The 14,098-nt window shown below is 46.1% G+C and overlaps 1 protein-coding gene across 2 annotated transcripts in view; it reads right to left on the bottom strand.

Moving 5' to 3' along the window:
- The window catches only part of GLG1 (golgi glycoprotein 1), a 163,359-nt gene extending 152,980 nt beyond the window's left edge, over positions 1 to 10,379 (bottom strand). Inside the window, exon 1 of one of the 2 annotated variants that reach the window (XM_055233250.2) lies at positions 9,883 to 10,379. In XM_055233250.2, the coding sequence (XP_055089225.1) occupies positions 9,883 to 10,335 (453 nt within the window). In that variant the 5' untranslated portion in view covers positions 10,336 to 10,379. The remainder of the gene's footprint in view (positions 1 to 9,882) is intronic. The other variant, XM_063611556.1, reaches the window with a different exon arrangement.
- Between the last annotated feature and the right edge of the window lie 3,719 nt (positions 10,380 to 14,098).

Here is a 14,098-nt window from a genome sequence, read left to right as displayed (position 1 = left end):
CCATCTCAAAAAAAAAAAAAAGAAAAAGAAAAAAGGAAAAAAAAGCTCTGGTGATAGAAGGTGGTGCAAGCAGATCACCTGAGGTCAGGAGTTCAAGATCAGCCTGGCCAACATGGCGAAACCCTGCCTCTACTAAAAAAACAAAAATTAGCCAGGCGCGGTGGCTCACGCCTGTAATCCCAATACTTTGGGAGGCCGAGGCGGGCGGATAACGAGGTCAGGAGATTGAGACCATCCTGTCTAACACGGTGAAATCCCATCTCTACTAAAAAATACAAAAAATTAGCTGGGCACAGTGGCGGGCGCCTGTAGGCCCAGCTACTCGGCAGGCTGAGGCAGAAGAATGGTGTGAACCCAGGAGGTGGAGCTTGCAGTGAGCTGAGATCGTGCCACTGCACTCCAGCCTGGGCGACAGAGTGAGACTCTGTCTCAAAAAAAAAAAAAAAAAAAAAAAAAAAAATTAGCTGGACATGGTGGTGTGTACCTGTAGTCCTCGCTACTCAGGAGGCTGAGGCAGGAGAATCGCTTGAACCCGGGAGGCAGAGACTACAGTGAGCTGAGATCACACCACTGCACTCCAGCCTGGGCGTCAGAGCAAGACTCTGTCTCGAAAACAAAATCAAACAAACAAACAAAATCAAACAAACAAAATCAATAATAATAATAGTAAAACATCTCTCATAAGATTAAATGAGATAACGCCTAGAAAGCATCCGGTCCCTCAGGACAGGGCACACAGAAAACCCTCAGTAAATGCTACCCATTATTAGTAGCAGTAGTATACTTGAACACTGAGCAGTGTCTTGTACACAGGTTTCAATAAATGTTTGCTGAAAGAAGAAAAATTGGCCGGGCACTGTGGCTCACGCCTATAATCCCAGCACTTTGGGAGGCCAAGGTGGGCGGATCACGAGGTCAAGAGATCAAGACCATCCTGGCCAACATGGTGAAATCCCGTCTCTACTAAAAATACAAAAAATTAGCCGGGCGTGATGGCGGGCACCTGTAGTCCCAGCTACTGGGGAGGCTGAGGAAGAAGAATCACTTGAACCCAGGAGGTGGAGGTTGCCGTGAGCCGAGATCGCACCACTGCACTCCAGCCTTGCGACAGAACGAGACTCCGTCTCAAAAAAAAAAAAAGAAAAATTAATTTACATGATAGCTTATAAGCCATTTTAATTGCTGCTTTTAAAAATATATAAATAGGGCTGGGTGCAGTGGCTCACACCTGTAATCCCAACACTTTGGGAGATTGAAGTGGGTGGATCGCCTGAGGTCAGGAGTTCGAGACCAGCCTGGCCAACATGGTGAAACCTCGTCTCTACTAAAAATACAAAAATTAGCCGGGTGCGGTGGCAAGTGCCTATAATCCCAGCTACTCTGGACGCTGAGGCAGGAGAATGGCTTGAACCCGAGAGGTGGACGCTGCAGTGAGTCGAGATCATTCCACTTCACTCCAGCCTGAGCAAGAGCGAAACTCCACCTCAAAACAACAAGTATATATATATATATAAATAACTTATATAAAGAGATTTTTGTTATTGTTCCTGGGTAAATTTGTTTTGAACACACTAGGAGAAATGTACAAAAGAGAAATACAGCATCTCATCTTTTGGACTGTTCAAGTATTTTGTTTCCTTCTACAGAACAATGAATTATTAAGCAACTATATACTGTAAAGCATTCTCATCAAGAGATTTCTTAAAAAGTATTTGCCATAAATGACAATGCTACTTTACAGGTAATTCTCAATTATCTGCTGGAATATTTTTATCTCAGGTAGGGATAAGAACATCCCATTTCTGGACTTTACTTGGAGAACCAGCTAGAGGTGAATATATGACCCTTTATGACCCGGACTGAAAACATTTTCAAGTTCTCTATTTCGGTCAATAGAGTCCCTTTAATAATTCCCCAAAGTGCCAGGCGCGGTGGCTCACGCTTGTAATCCTAGCACTTTGGGAGGCCGAGGCGGGCGGATCACGAGGTCAGGAGATCGAGACCACGGTGAAACTCTGTCTCTAATAAAAAATACAAAAAATTAGCCAGGCGTGGTGGCAGGCGCCTGTAGTCCCAGCTACTCAGAGAGGCTGAGGCAGAATGGCGTGAACCCGGGAGGCGGAGCTTGCAGTGAGCCGAGATTGCGCCACTGCACTCCAGCCTGGGCGACAGAGCAAGACTCCGTCTCAAAAAAAATAAATAAATAAAATAATTCCCCAAAGCATCTCCCCTTTCCACCTGTGCTACGACTCTCTTGCACACATTTTGTATTCCCACAAATCACAAAATCACAAAGCACCAGAGCTGGAAGAATCTTAAGAGATAATCCAAGGCCAGGAGTGGTGGCTCATGCCTGTAATCCCAACACTTTGGGAGGCCGAGGAGGGTGGGATTACCTGAGGTCAGGAGTTCAAGACCAGCCTGGCCAACATGGTGAAAACCCGTCTCTATTAAAAATATAAAAATTAGCCAGGCCTCGGCCGGACGCAGTGGCTCATGCCTGTCATCCCAGCACTTTGGGAAGCCAAGGCGGGCGGATCACGAGGTCAGGAGATCGAGACCATCCTGGCCAACATGGTGAAACCCCGTCTCTACTAAAAATACAAAAAATTAGCCGGGTGTGCTGGCGGGCGCCTATAGTCCCAGCTACTCGGGAGGCTGAGGCAGGAGAATGGCGTGAACCCAGGAGGCGGAGCTTGCAGTGAGCCGAGATCACGCCACTGCACTCCAGCCTGGGTGACAGAGCCAGACTCCGTCTCAAAAAAAAAAATTAGCCAGGCATGGTGGCTGGCGCCTGTAATCCCTGCTACTAGAGAGGCGGAGGCAGGAGAATTGCTTGAATACAGGAGGCAAAGGTTGCAGTGAGGTGAGATCGCACCACTGCACTCCAGCCTGGGTGACAGTGCGAGACTCCGTCTTAACCAAAAGCAAAACAAAACAAAAAAAAACAACAGAGAAAGATGATCCAGTGTTAGTGCTTTCTGAAGCATGTGCTATTGGTAATATGCAAGATGATTTCAGGTGGTATGTGTTGGTACTGTATATTTTATAGTCATATATTTAGTTTCATATACATTAGAGAAGTATACCTAGCACATCAAATTCATGAGTTCATGTATATCTCCGCTCAGAACAAGGCTAAGTAGTGTTGTGTACCTATAGTCCCAGCTACTAAGGAGGCTGAAGTGGGAAGAGAGCTTGAGCCCAGGACTTTGAGGTTGCAGTGAGCCATGAACATGCCACTGCACTCCAGCCAGCCTGGGAGATAGAGCAAGACTCTCAAAGAAAAGAAAGAACAAGGACAAAGCTAAATGAGACAGCCTTGCTTAAGAAAAGAGGCCGGGTGCAGTGGTTTGTACCTGTAATCCTAGCACTTTGGGAGGCCAAGACAGGCAGATCACTTGATGTCAGAGGTTCAAGACTAGCCTGGCCAATATGGCGAAACCCCCGTTTTACTAAAAATACAAAAATTAGCCGGATATGGTAGCGCATGTCTGCAGTCCCAGATACTCCGGAGGCTGAGGCAGGAAAATCACTTGAACCCAGGAGGCAGAGATTGCAGTGAGCCAAGAATACGCCACTGCACTCCAATCTGGGCGACTGAGAGAGATTCTACCTCAAAAAAAAAAGAAAAAAAAAAAAAAAAGCAGTGATAGAAATTTCAAGCTAAGAATAGCAGAGCTGGGTTCCACCCAAATCTAAATCCTAATTTTGTGATTATTTCACTGCCCTAAAATAATTTACTATCTGTATGACATCAAGTGATTAACACTCTCTTATATAATCGCTTCTTGATTACAACAATCTCATTTATCAAACCAACTGTAAGCAATGGTGGTGTCTTAAAGTACTAGTGTCCTTCCACAATGATAGGTGTATAACAGAAGATCAATAATGACTTGATTATGTGGTTAGATTGCTTCCAACCAGAGACAGCATAGGAGGAAATTCCATATTGGCTCAAGCAAAACAATCATAATATATCCTAAAGCCAAACAATGTTTGGATTAATTGCTGTTTAAATTATTCATTGTCACTGATTCCCTCCATGAATGAATATGGAATCAGGAGCTGGTACATATATAATCCTAGACACTTTACAATATATACATACAGAGAATATATACAGGAAACGACTCATACAGGTTAGACAGCAGAGATCTTAGAAACCGTACTGTAGGGGCAGGGTGTGGTGGCTCCACCTGTAACCTCAGCATCCGGGAGGCGGAGGAGGGTGGGTCGCTTGAGCTCAGGAGTTACAGACCAACCTGGGCAACCCAGCAAGACCTTGTCTCTCTTAAAATTAGAAAAAAAAAAAAGAAGTATACCCCAACTATTCATTTAACACATCAGGAAGCAGAGAGAGAGAAAATGACTGCTTACAGTCATTTGTTAGGTAATGGCACTGACAGCTCTAGTCTCAGTTCACTTCTTGTGATGTTCCATGGATTCAATATAAATATCAAGGAAATACAACTAAATGCTTCCAGTGTTCTCGTACAAATCCTGCTTAAGGTGAGTTGGGATTTGAAACTCTTTTCATAAAGCAGAAATTCGGTTTATGATGCACTCAGACTAATTAAATTAGCGTTGGGTGATAATGCATTTGCCTGAGAAATCTACAAATACTTCAATGCGCTGTTACAACTCAATTGTTCTTGTGTCCCATTTAGCATACATTTATAAACCTGTGGCATTCTCAACAGTCACATGCTCATTTCCTTAGCTACAACTACCCATGGTAGATTAGAAAGAGTATGGTCTTTTAAGTCAAAAAGGACTTGCTGAATACCAGCTCTACCACTTAGGATATAACATCAGACAACTTTAGCTCTTTGAGCCTATTTCTCTGCTAAAAGAGTAACACTAGCACTAGCACTATCACTTCATTATCATTATCATTGATAATGATAGTCATTATCAACAGTGAGACAATAGAGATGGTGTAGTCCACTATCTTAAGTATACAGTTAAGTGAAAGGTTAAAAGCAGAGTAACAAAAATGTTTACCTATGAGTCTAAAAGGGGGTTTATGGTTTCTAACACTGAAATGTTAATTCCTGTTCAATACCTAAATTAGTTTATTTAAACATTTACAAAGCATTCACTCTGTGCAAAGCTTAGAGCATGGTTACAAATTTATAATCTGACACTGACATATCAAGAAAAGGTGGCAAGAAAGAATCTTTTTTTTTTTTTTTTGAGACGGAGTCTTGCTCTGTCGCCCAGGCTGGAGTGCAGTGGCGCAATCTCGGCTCACTGCAAGCTCCACCTCCCGGGTTCACGCCATTCTCCTGCCTCAGCCTCTCCGAGTAGCTGGGACTATAGGCGCCCACCACCACGCCCAGCTAATTTTTTGTATTTTTAGTAGAGAGGGGGTTTCACCGTGGTCTCGATCTCCTGACCTCGTGATCCGCCCGCCTCGGCCTCCCAAAGTGCTGGGATTACAAGCGTGAGCCACCGCGCCCGGCCAAGAAAGAATTTTTTTATGTTTTTCTTTTTAGTGTCAGAATTACTTGCAAAAGAAAGATTTCATTATACATTTAAATACAAAAAAAAAAAAGCTTCTAGTTTTTAAAAAGTATTTATCACAGACATGCTTGAAGTATTTGAAATGACAGTATTTGGGATTTGCTTTAAAATATGCCAGCCTCCCAACCCTGTGCCCTAAAAATAAAAGGGCGGGGCCAGGCGCGGTGACTCACGCCTGTAATCCCAGCACTTTGGGAGGCCGAGGCGGGCAGATCATGAGGTCAGGAGTTCGAGACTAGCCTGGCCAATATAGTGAAACCCTGTCTCTACTAAAAAATACAAAAATTAGCCGGGCGTGGTGGTAGACGCCTGTAGTCCTAGCTACAGGAAAATCGCTCGAACTCGAGAGGCTGAGGTTGCAGTGAGCCGAGATCATGCCCCTGCACTCCAGCCTGGGTGACAGAGTGAGACTCTGTCTCTCAAAAAAAAAAAAAAAAAAAAGGGTGGGAACAGTTGAAGCTGGGTGATGTATACCCGGGCACTCATTACCCTATTCTCTCTACTTCTGTGTAAGAAAATCTATGGGCCAGGCACAATGGCTCATGCCTGTAATCCAGCAGTTTGGGAGGCCGAGGCAGGCAGATCACCTAAGGTGAGGAGTTCAAGACCAGCCTGGCCAAGGTGATGAGGAGGCTGAGACAGAGGAATCACTTGAACCCAGGAGGCAGAGGTTGCAGTGAGCCAAGATTGTGCCACTGCACCCCAGCCTGAGCAACAGAGCAAGACTTCGTCTCAAAACAACAACAACAACAAAACAACAACAACAACAGCGGCAGCAGCCAGGCGCAGTGGCTCATGCCTGTAATCCCAGCACTTTGAGAGACCAAGGTGGGCAGATCATGAGGTCAGGAGATCAAGACTACCCTGGCCAACATGGTGAAACCCTGTCTCTACTAAAAATACAAAAATTAGCTGGGCGAGCGAGGTGGTGTGTGCCTGTAATCCCAGCTACTTGGGATGCTGAGGCAGGAGAATTGCTTGAACTAGGGAGTCAGAGGTTGCAGTGAGCCAAGATCACACCACTGCACTCCAGCCTGGCGACAGAATAAGACTCCGTCTCAAAAAAAAAAAAAAGAAAATCTAATTTATGAACACCACAAACTTCTTTTTTGAGAGACGGTGTCTCACTATGTTGCCAGGCTGGTACTGAACTCCTAGCTCAAGCAATTCTCCTGCCTCAGCCTCCCAAAGTGCTAGGATTTCAGGTGTGAGCCACCGCGCCCGGCTGAACACCACAAACTTCTAAGGAACCAAGGTCTCCATCTGAAACTTCGAAATACAAGACATTAGTGTAAAAAAAAAAAAAGTGCTACTGGCCATTTCAACCAAGAATACGTAAAGTATTTTAAAATGACTGACATCAAGCATGCCTTCCTTATCACATACTAGGCAACAGTATCTTCTCTTTCTTTGGTATTATTACTCCACCTACTAGAACAGCCCAGGGAATATTTTTTCTTTTCTGCCTTATACTTTCTAATTTTTTGTTTTTATTTAAATAACTTGAACTACTAATAATTATACACACACAACTAGGACTACTAACACACCATTACTGGCTATTACATCTATTATTTAATAGTGGACCCATGATATACTTGGCCTTTTTAAAAGCATGACTCATCTGAGAGCGTTAAAAAAAAAAAAAAAAGAATACCAAGGCCAGGCACAGTGGCTCACAGCTCTAATCCCAGCACTTTGGGAAGCCCAGCTGGGAAGATCACTTGAACCCGGAAGGTGGAGGCTTCAGTGAACTCTCCAACTCAGAAGATTGAGGCTGCAGTGAGCTATGACTGCACCACTGCACTCCAGCCTGGATGACAGAGCGTGATCCTGTCTCCATCATAAAAAATTTTTTTCAGAAAGAAAAGTTCCATAAGGTTCCAAAAAGCAAAAGTTAAGTTTGACATATGCCAAGTACTACAGTGAATCCACATGAATGAAGTGATATGTAGGCACTGTACTAGGTATCATAAGTATTTTAGAGATGACAAGAATTCGGAAGGGTGTGCACAGATCATATGGAAATACGACACCATTTTATACGGTATAAGGTACTTGGGCGTCCTCGGATTTCAATATCTGCAGGAGGCCTGGAACCATCCTCCAGTGATACCAAGGAAAAACTGTACTCATATGCTCTGCCTTTTCATAATTCCAATAATGGGTACGGATAGGAAAATGTTCCCTGCATTTGTATGCAAAGGGACAGAAAAGTACATATATCTATTTCACTATCAAATAGTTCTACTTACTGAACAGCAAATACAAAACATAGTCCATACATGTTTCTTCAAATGTGCCTAACTAGTTTACTTCTTTAAGTTATGCTCTTTCAAACACATAGATCAGATTTAATTAACTCCCAGACTAAGCAGAATGAAATTTCCTTTCGCTGTCTTTAAAGAAAAAGAAAATAGGGTGGGGGCGGTGGCTCACACCTGTAATCTCAGCACTTTGGGAGGCCGAGGCGGGCAGATCACAAGGTCAGCAGATCGAGACCATCCTGGCCAACACGGTGAAACCCCGTCTCTACTAAAAATACAAAAATTAGCTGGGCATGGTGGCACGCGCCTGTTGTTCCAGGTACTCAGGAGGCTGAGGCAGAATTGCTTAAAGCCGGGAGGTGGAGGTTGCAGTGAGCCGAGATCAAGCCAACTGCACTCCAGCCTGGCGACAGAGTGAGACTCCATCTCAAAAAAAAGAAAAGAAAAAGAAAAGAAGTTTTAAAATAACTCCACCTCCTGAAGAATATACACAGGTGTTCACAGTACTATTCCTTCATTATTTCGGTATGTAAAAACTGGAGGAAAAAACATTAAATTGGAAATTTGGCCCCTCCACCTCCCCCCAACCCCCCAAAACCCCCATTTCCAATTTACATGACGCCTTTCCTCCTCGGGAGCTTAAAACTGCCTCCTTTAAGTGGAGGTTTCCAAATGTCCGGAATACACATGAACGATATATACACTCTTTGAAAAGGCCACTTTTTGCCACTTTCCCTAATAATGTGCTGTTTCTACCACAAACTACTAATAATTGTTTGGTCACCAGTATTAGGATCCTAGTATGATGAAACGACATCTATTATGTGTCCTCAAAGAGCAAAAAGAAAATTCCACAAAGTTTGACAGAGTTAGGAATCTTAGCTGTCTCTACCAGAGGACTATCCTTCTAGTCGTTAAGCTGAAGATGAGAAGTCAGGTAAGGCCTCACATTTCTAGGGGCTCTGGAAACTTCCTTTCTTTCTGTCTCCTGCTTATGTATGTCTTTTCCTCTATCTGAATTGCTTTTGTATAGAGTACTAGAGCACCAGATGAACGGGGGGGAAATGCCAAGAGTAGAAAATTTCTACAAGCCAGTGGTCTTGCTACAGCTTGAACGCCTTAAACAAATCTGATATTAAAAAAGAAAATTAAAAACAGTATCAAGTAGTAGTTTCATTCTATTTGTCAATCTTTAGGGCTAATTTTATATACCTACACCTCTGGAAAAAGTTACCACTGTCAGATTTGCTCCCAAACTTTGGGAATTGTCATTATGGTCTGCAGCATTAAACCTAGATTATAAATTATCACTGTCACTTGATTATAAATTATCAATGTCACTTAACTGAATCACACCAAGCAATGGCAAATCTAGATTTCATTAAGAGATATTGGTTAAAATCACACTCAGACCTCAGAAAGACAAGATCCCATAACCCAGTCACAAACACAGCTTCAAACGCTTCCCCAACTTTTCAAGCTTTGGGGCGCCAAGTCACTGGGAGTTAACAGCTTAAACATAGGGTTCAATACAACTGACCAAAGGAAGTGAAAAAAACAAAGCATACATTAATTTCAGCACCAAGAAGATGGATTTGCGAATTACATCTACTGTAGTAAACAGCAGATCAAACATGTACTGCTAATAAACAGATCATTCTTTACAGCCTAAGTACGCCAGGCATTTTTTTATGTTTAAATGGCTTGCCACAAATTGTCCTAGTCGAAACTGATGGCAAAATCCTAAACTGGTCTTCGGCGAGGAGACACTCCGCATAAAGCATCACACAAAAGACAGGAGCGAACAGACACGCTCTGGGCCTCGGCGGATTGCGGCCAGGAGCCCAGGTTTTCGTCCCAGACCCCGGCAACAGGGAGGGAAATAAGGGCGGGGGAAAGAAGGAGTGGGAGTGGGATCCTTTTCCCTGAATGCGCCTGGAAGTGAGGAGCAAAGAGGGAAGGAGCGAGTGCAGCACAGAGGAAGCGAGAAAAGCAGCCGACCGGCGTCAGCGGCTTCCAAGGCCGGCAACACACTCGGGCCCGCACCAGGCCTGGCCCTCCCGGCTTCGTCCCACCTCCTCACCTCCCTCACATCCTGCAGGCACTCGAGCACCGCCAGGTTGTTGCTCCAGGTGTGCTTGGGGCACACGCGAGTCACGTCCTCCCTGCAGGACTCTTCCTCCGCCAGCTTCCAGCCCCCACCAGCCCCCGCCCCTCCCCGCCGGGCCGGAGGCCCACCCGCCGGGAAAGGCGGCTGCGGCGGCTGAGGCTGCTGTTGCTGTTGCTGCTGCTGCTGCGGTTGCTGCTGCTGTTGCTGCTGGAGCTGCGATGACTGAGGCAGCTGGGGCAGCTGCTGACCCGCCGGGCCGCCGCCTCCGGCCTGCCCTACGAAGGGCACAAAGTTGGCCCCGAGACCCTGGCCCTGGCTGTGGACGCCCTGGCCGGGGAGTTTCTCGGCCCCGGCCGCAGCTAGCAGCAGCAGATGCAGGGCCGCCGCCAAGCGGAACATCCTCCGTACACGTCCACACGCCGCCATCTTGAGTCCGCGGCGAGCTCGACGCACTCGCCGGCGCCGCGTATTTAAATGAGGGGGCGGAGACGCTGGGCGTGGCAGCGTGGCCCTGCCGAGCCCCGCCCCGCCAGCGCCGACCCGCGAACCCACGTGGGGCGAAGGAGGAGGCCGTGCTGGAAACCGCACACACCCTGGATCGGCGGGCGGGAGAGCGGCGCTCGTTACCCGGGGGGGTTGCTGGGGTTTCTTTTTTTTTTTTTTTTTTTTTTTTTTTTTTTTTTTTTTTTTTTTTTTGAGACGGAGTCTCACTCTGTCGCCCAGGCTGGAGCACAGTGGCGCAATCTCGGCTCACTGCAAGCTCCGCCTCCCGGGTTCACGCCATTCTCCTGCCTCAGCCTGAGTAGCTGGGACTACAGGCGCCCGCCACTATGCCCGGCTAATTTTTTGTATTTTTAGTAGAGACGGGGTTTCACCGTGGTCTCGATCTCCTGACCTAGTGATCCGCCCACCTCGGCCTCCCAAAGTGCTGGGATTACAGGCGTGAGCCACCGCGCCCGGCCTGCTGGGGTTTCTTAAAAAGCCCGGGCAGGGCGGCCTACTCTAATTCCCTTTGTTGTCACAAAAAAAAAAATCAAGGGAATTGGGGTTGCCACAACCAAAATGGCCGGTAGAATATGTCGCCGGTTCAATGACTTGGAAAACAAAAACTTTATATGTAGAGGTGAACTTTGCAACAACCAGGTGTGTTACGGAATCAGAAAGCCTCTCCTTGTATCGCTCCCTCCTTCCTTCCTTCCTTCCACCTGCCTCAGAAGCCTTTCTTAGCCAAAGAGAGAGACAGCATTGAATAGGGTTAAGAGCATAGGTTCTGGGGTAAGAAAAAAATTAAGGTTATAATCCTTGCTCTGGCAGAGTAGGCAAGAGCTCAAATATAAAGTACCATTGACAAGATTAGAAATAATAATAAGGTAAGTGCCTGGCCCACAACATGGAACTCAAAAAGTCACAGCCAGTATTGTTCATAAACTGGGAAGCCCTTTGTGCATGAATCTTTATTTTAAGCCAGCATTTAGATTCATGTTTAAAGGATGAAAAAATAATAATAAAACACATCTTTGAGGACTCGGGTTAAGTCTGTGTGTCGGTAACTGTTCTCATTGACCTGCATGCAATATCGCAGGCACCCCACACTAGCATCCCCTCCCTGTCCTTAGGAGAGAGGATATGTTCCCAAAGCCTCTTCACATCCCCTGTGTAATCTGAGCCATGCATCAGGCCTGCGTTAGGTTCTCATTTAACTGAAGAATGGCACAGAGATGTTAACAGTTCTGCGCGGAGGGAATAAATGAGCTGCCCAAGAGGAACTGTGCCATCCTGTAGACAGCTAGGCTAGCCACCAGAATCCCTGGGGCTTCCCACCACCCTGGCGCACCTTCATCCCACTCTGTCCGTGCACATGTTGGGGAATGAGGGCAGTTTGGGATGTGTAATCTCCACTGGTCATTGTGTCCAAAAATGCGAATTACATCTACTGTAGTAAACAGACAGCTTCTGCTGTCCTGACCCGCAAATGAGCAGTCAAGACCAGGTTAGACATAACTAGAACCTGAGAAGTCAGGAGCTCAGGGAACCCAAAAGGAGCCCCTGAGACTGAAGATATTCTGTGAGTACAAATTACCCACTGTGGCTGACCCCAGGCCTCTATCATGGGGAATGAGAGCTTGTTGGCATCTCCACCAACGGTCACCTTTGCTACTGTCATAAAATGATCATGAGGCTGCTGCTAACCTTCAGCACTGACTAAGGCAGCCCCATGTTTATTAGCAAACATATGGCATAGGTAAAGTTTCAGTCAAGCAGGCTGGAGATATCACCAGAAGTCCTTGAGATGTCACTAGCATATGTTAATTTTTTTTTTTTTTTTTTTTTTTTGAGATGGAATCTCACTCTGTTGCCCAGGCTGGAGTGCAGTGGTGTGATCTCTGCTTGGAGCTGCAACCTCCACCTCCTGGGTTCAAGCAGTTCTCCTGCCTCAGCCTCTGAGTCGCTGGGATTACAGGCATGTGCCACTACACCCAGCTAATTTTTGTATTTTTAGTAGCGATGGGGTTTTGCCATGTTGGCCAGGCTGGTCTCGAACCCCAAACCTCAGGTGATCTGCCCACCTCGGCCTCCCAAAGTGCTAGGATTACAGGTGTGAGGTACCGCGCCTGGCCTCCCATTAATTTTCAATGCTGAGTCTGCATGTGTTCAGACAAGTGGGAGATTATTTTAAGCCAGTTTAACTAGAAATTGACAATCCTAGATAAACCAGCAGTTACTTATCTTTCAGCCTGAACTGAGGAAACCACAGCCACAGATTGCCTCCAGAGATAGGGAGGAATACACATGCCTATCTTGAAATCTCAGTGACCAAGAAGCAAGAAACAGATAAATCTGGGAACCTGGCCAGCTCGGGCTGTGTCAGGCAAGCGTAGACCTTACAGAAGCCACGAGCCTCCAAACCCGTGGAAAGACAGTTGCCCTAACTCAGGTCTTCTGGCCTCATTGGCTTTTCAGTATAAAATATACTATCTCTATCAGAAACGGGGAATTCTTTTTTGTTTTTTTGAGAGGAGTCACTCTGTCACCAGGCTGAAGTGCAGTGGCGTGATCTCGGCTTACTGCAACCTCCGCCTCCCAGGTTCAAGCAATTCTCTTGCCTCAGCCTCCCAAGTAGATGGGACTACAAGTGTGCGCCACCATGCCCAGCTAATTTTTGTATTTTTAGAGATGGGATTTCACCATGTTGGCCAGGATATCTCAATCTCTTGACCTTGTGATCCATCCTCCTTGGCCTCCCAAAGTGCTAGGATTACAGGCATGAGCCACTGTGCCCGGCCAAGAAACGGGGAGTTCTTTTTACCCTTTATTGTACCCTTTGTTTCCTGATCCTCACATTCTTAATTTATTCATCAAGCAGGTATCTGTTGAACATTTTCTTTTTTTGAGACGGAGTCTTGCTCTGCCATCCAGGCTGGAGTGTGGTGTTGTGATCTCAGCTCACTACAACCTCTGCCTCCTGGGTCCAAGCGATTCTCCTGCCGTAGCCTCCGAAGTAGCTGGGACTACAGGTGTGCACCACCACACCTGGCTAGTTTTTGTATTTTTAGTAGAGACGGGGTTTTACCACGTTGGTCATGCTGATCTTGAATTCCTGACCTCAAGGGATCCATCTACCTTGGCCTCCCAAAGTGTTGGGATTACAGGCATAAGCCACTGGGCCCAGCCATGAGCATTTCCCTTGTTGGTTTTCAGACAGGTACTCCCTCTGCCACCCAGGCTAGAGTGCAGTGGCATGATAATTGTGGCTCACTGCAGCCCCAACCTCCTGGGCTCAAGCAGTCTTCCTACCTCAGCCTCCTAAGTAGCTGGGACTACCGGTGTTTGCCACCATGCCCAGCTAATTATTATTTTTTTTGTAATTTTAGTATTTTGCTTTTGTTTTTGAGACAGGGTCTTGTTCTGTCACCCAGACTAGAATATAATGGCATGATCTGTTCATATGGCTGTATATATCCCAAAGTGCTGGGATTACAGGTGTGAGCCACTGCACCCGGCCGAGTGGAAGAAACTTTCTAAACGCCTGTCCTGCCATGACTCCCTCCACCTCAAACTTGTACTCTCGGAACATTGTTTTTTTGTTTTTTGTTTTTTTTTGAGACGAAGTCTCACTCTTGTTCCCCAGGCTAGAGTGTGATGGCGCGATCTCGGCTTACTGCAACCTCTGCCACCCAGGTTCAAGCGA

This window comes from Symphalangus syndactylus, chromosome 11 (genome assembly GCF_028878055.3).
Source record: "Symphalangus syndactylus isolate Jambi chromosome 11, NHGRI_mSymSyn1-v2.1_pri, whole genome shotgun sequence".
NCBI lineage: Eukaryota > Metazoa > Chordata > Mammalia > Primates > Hylobatidae > Symphalangus > Symphalangus syndactylus.
This window is presented reverse-complemented; position numbering and strand designations above follow the sequence as displayed.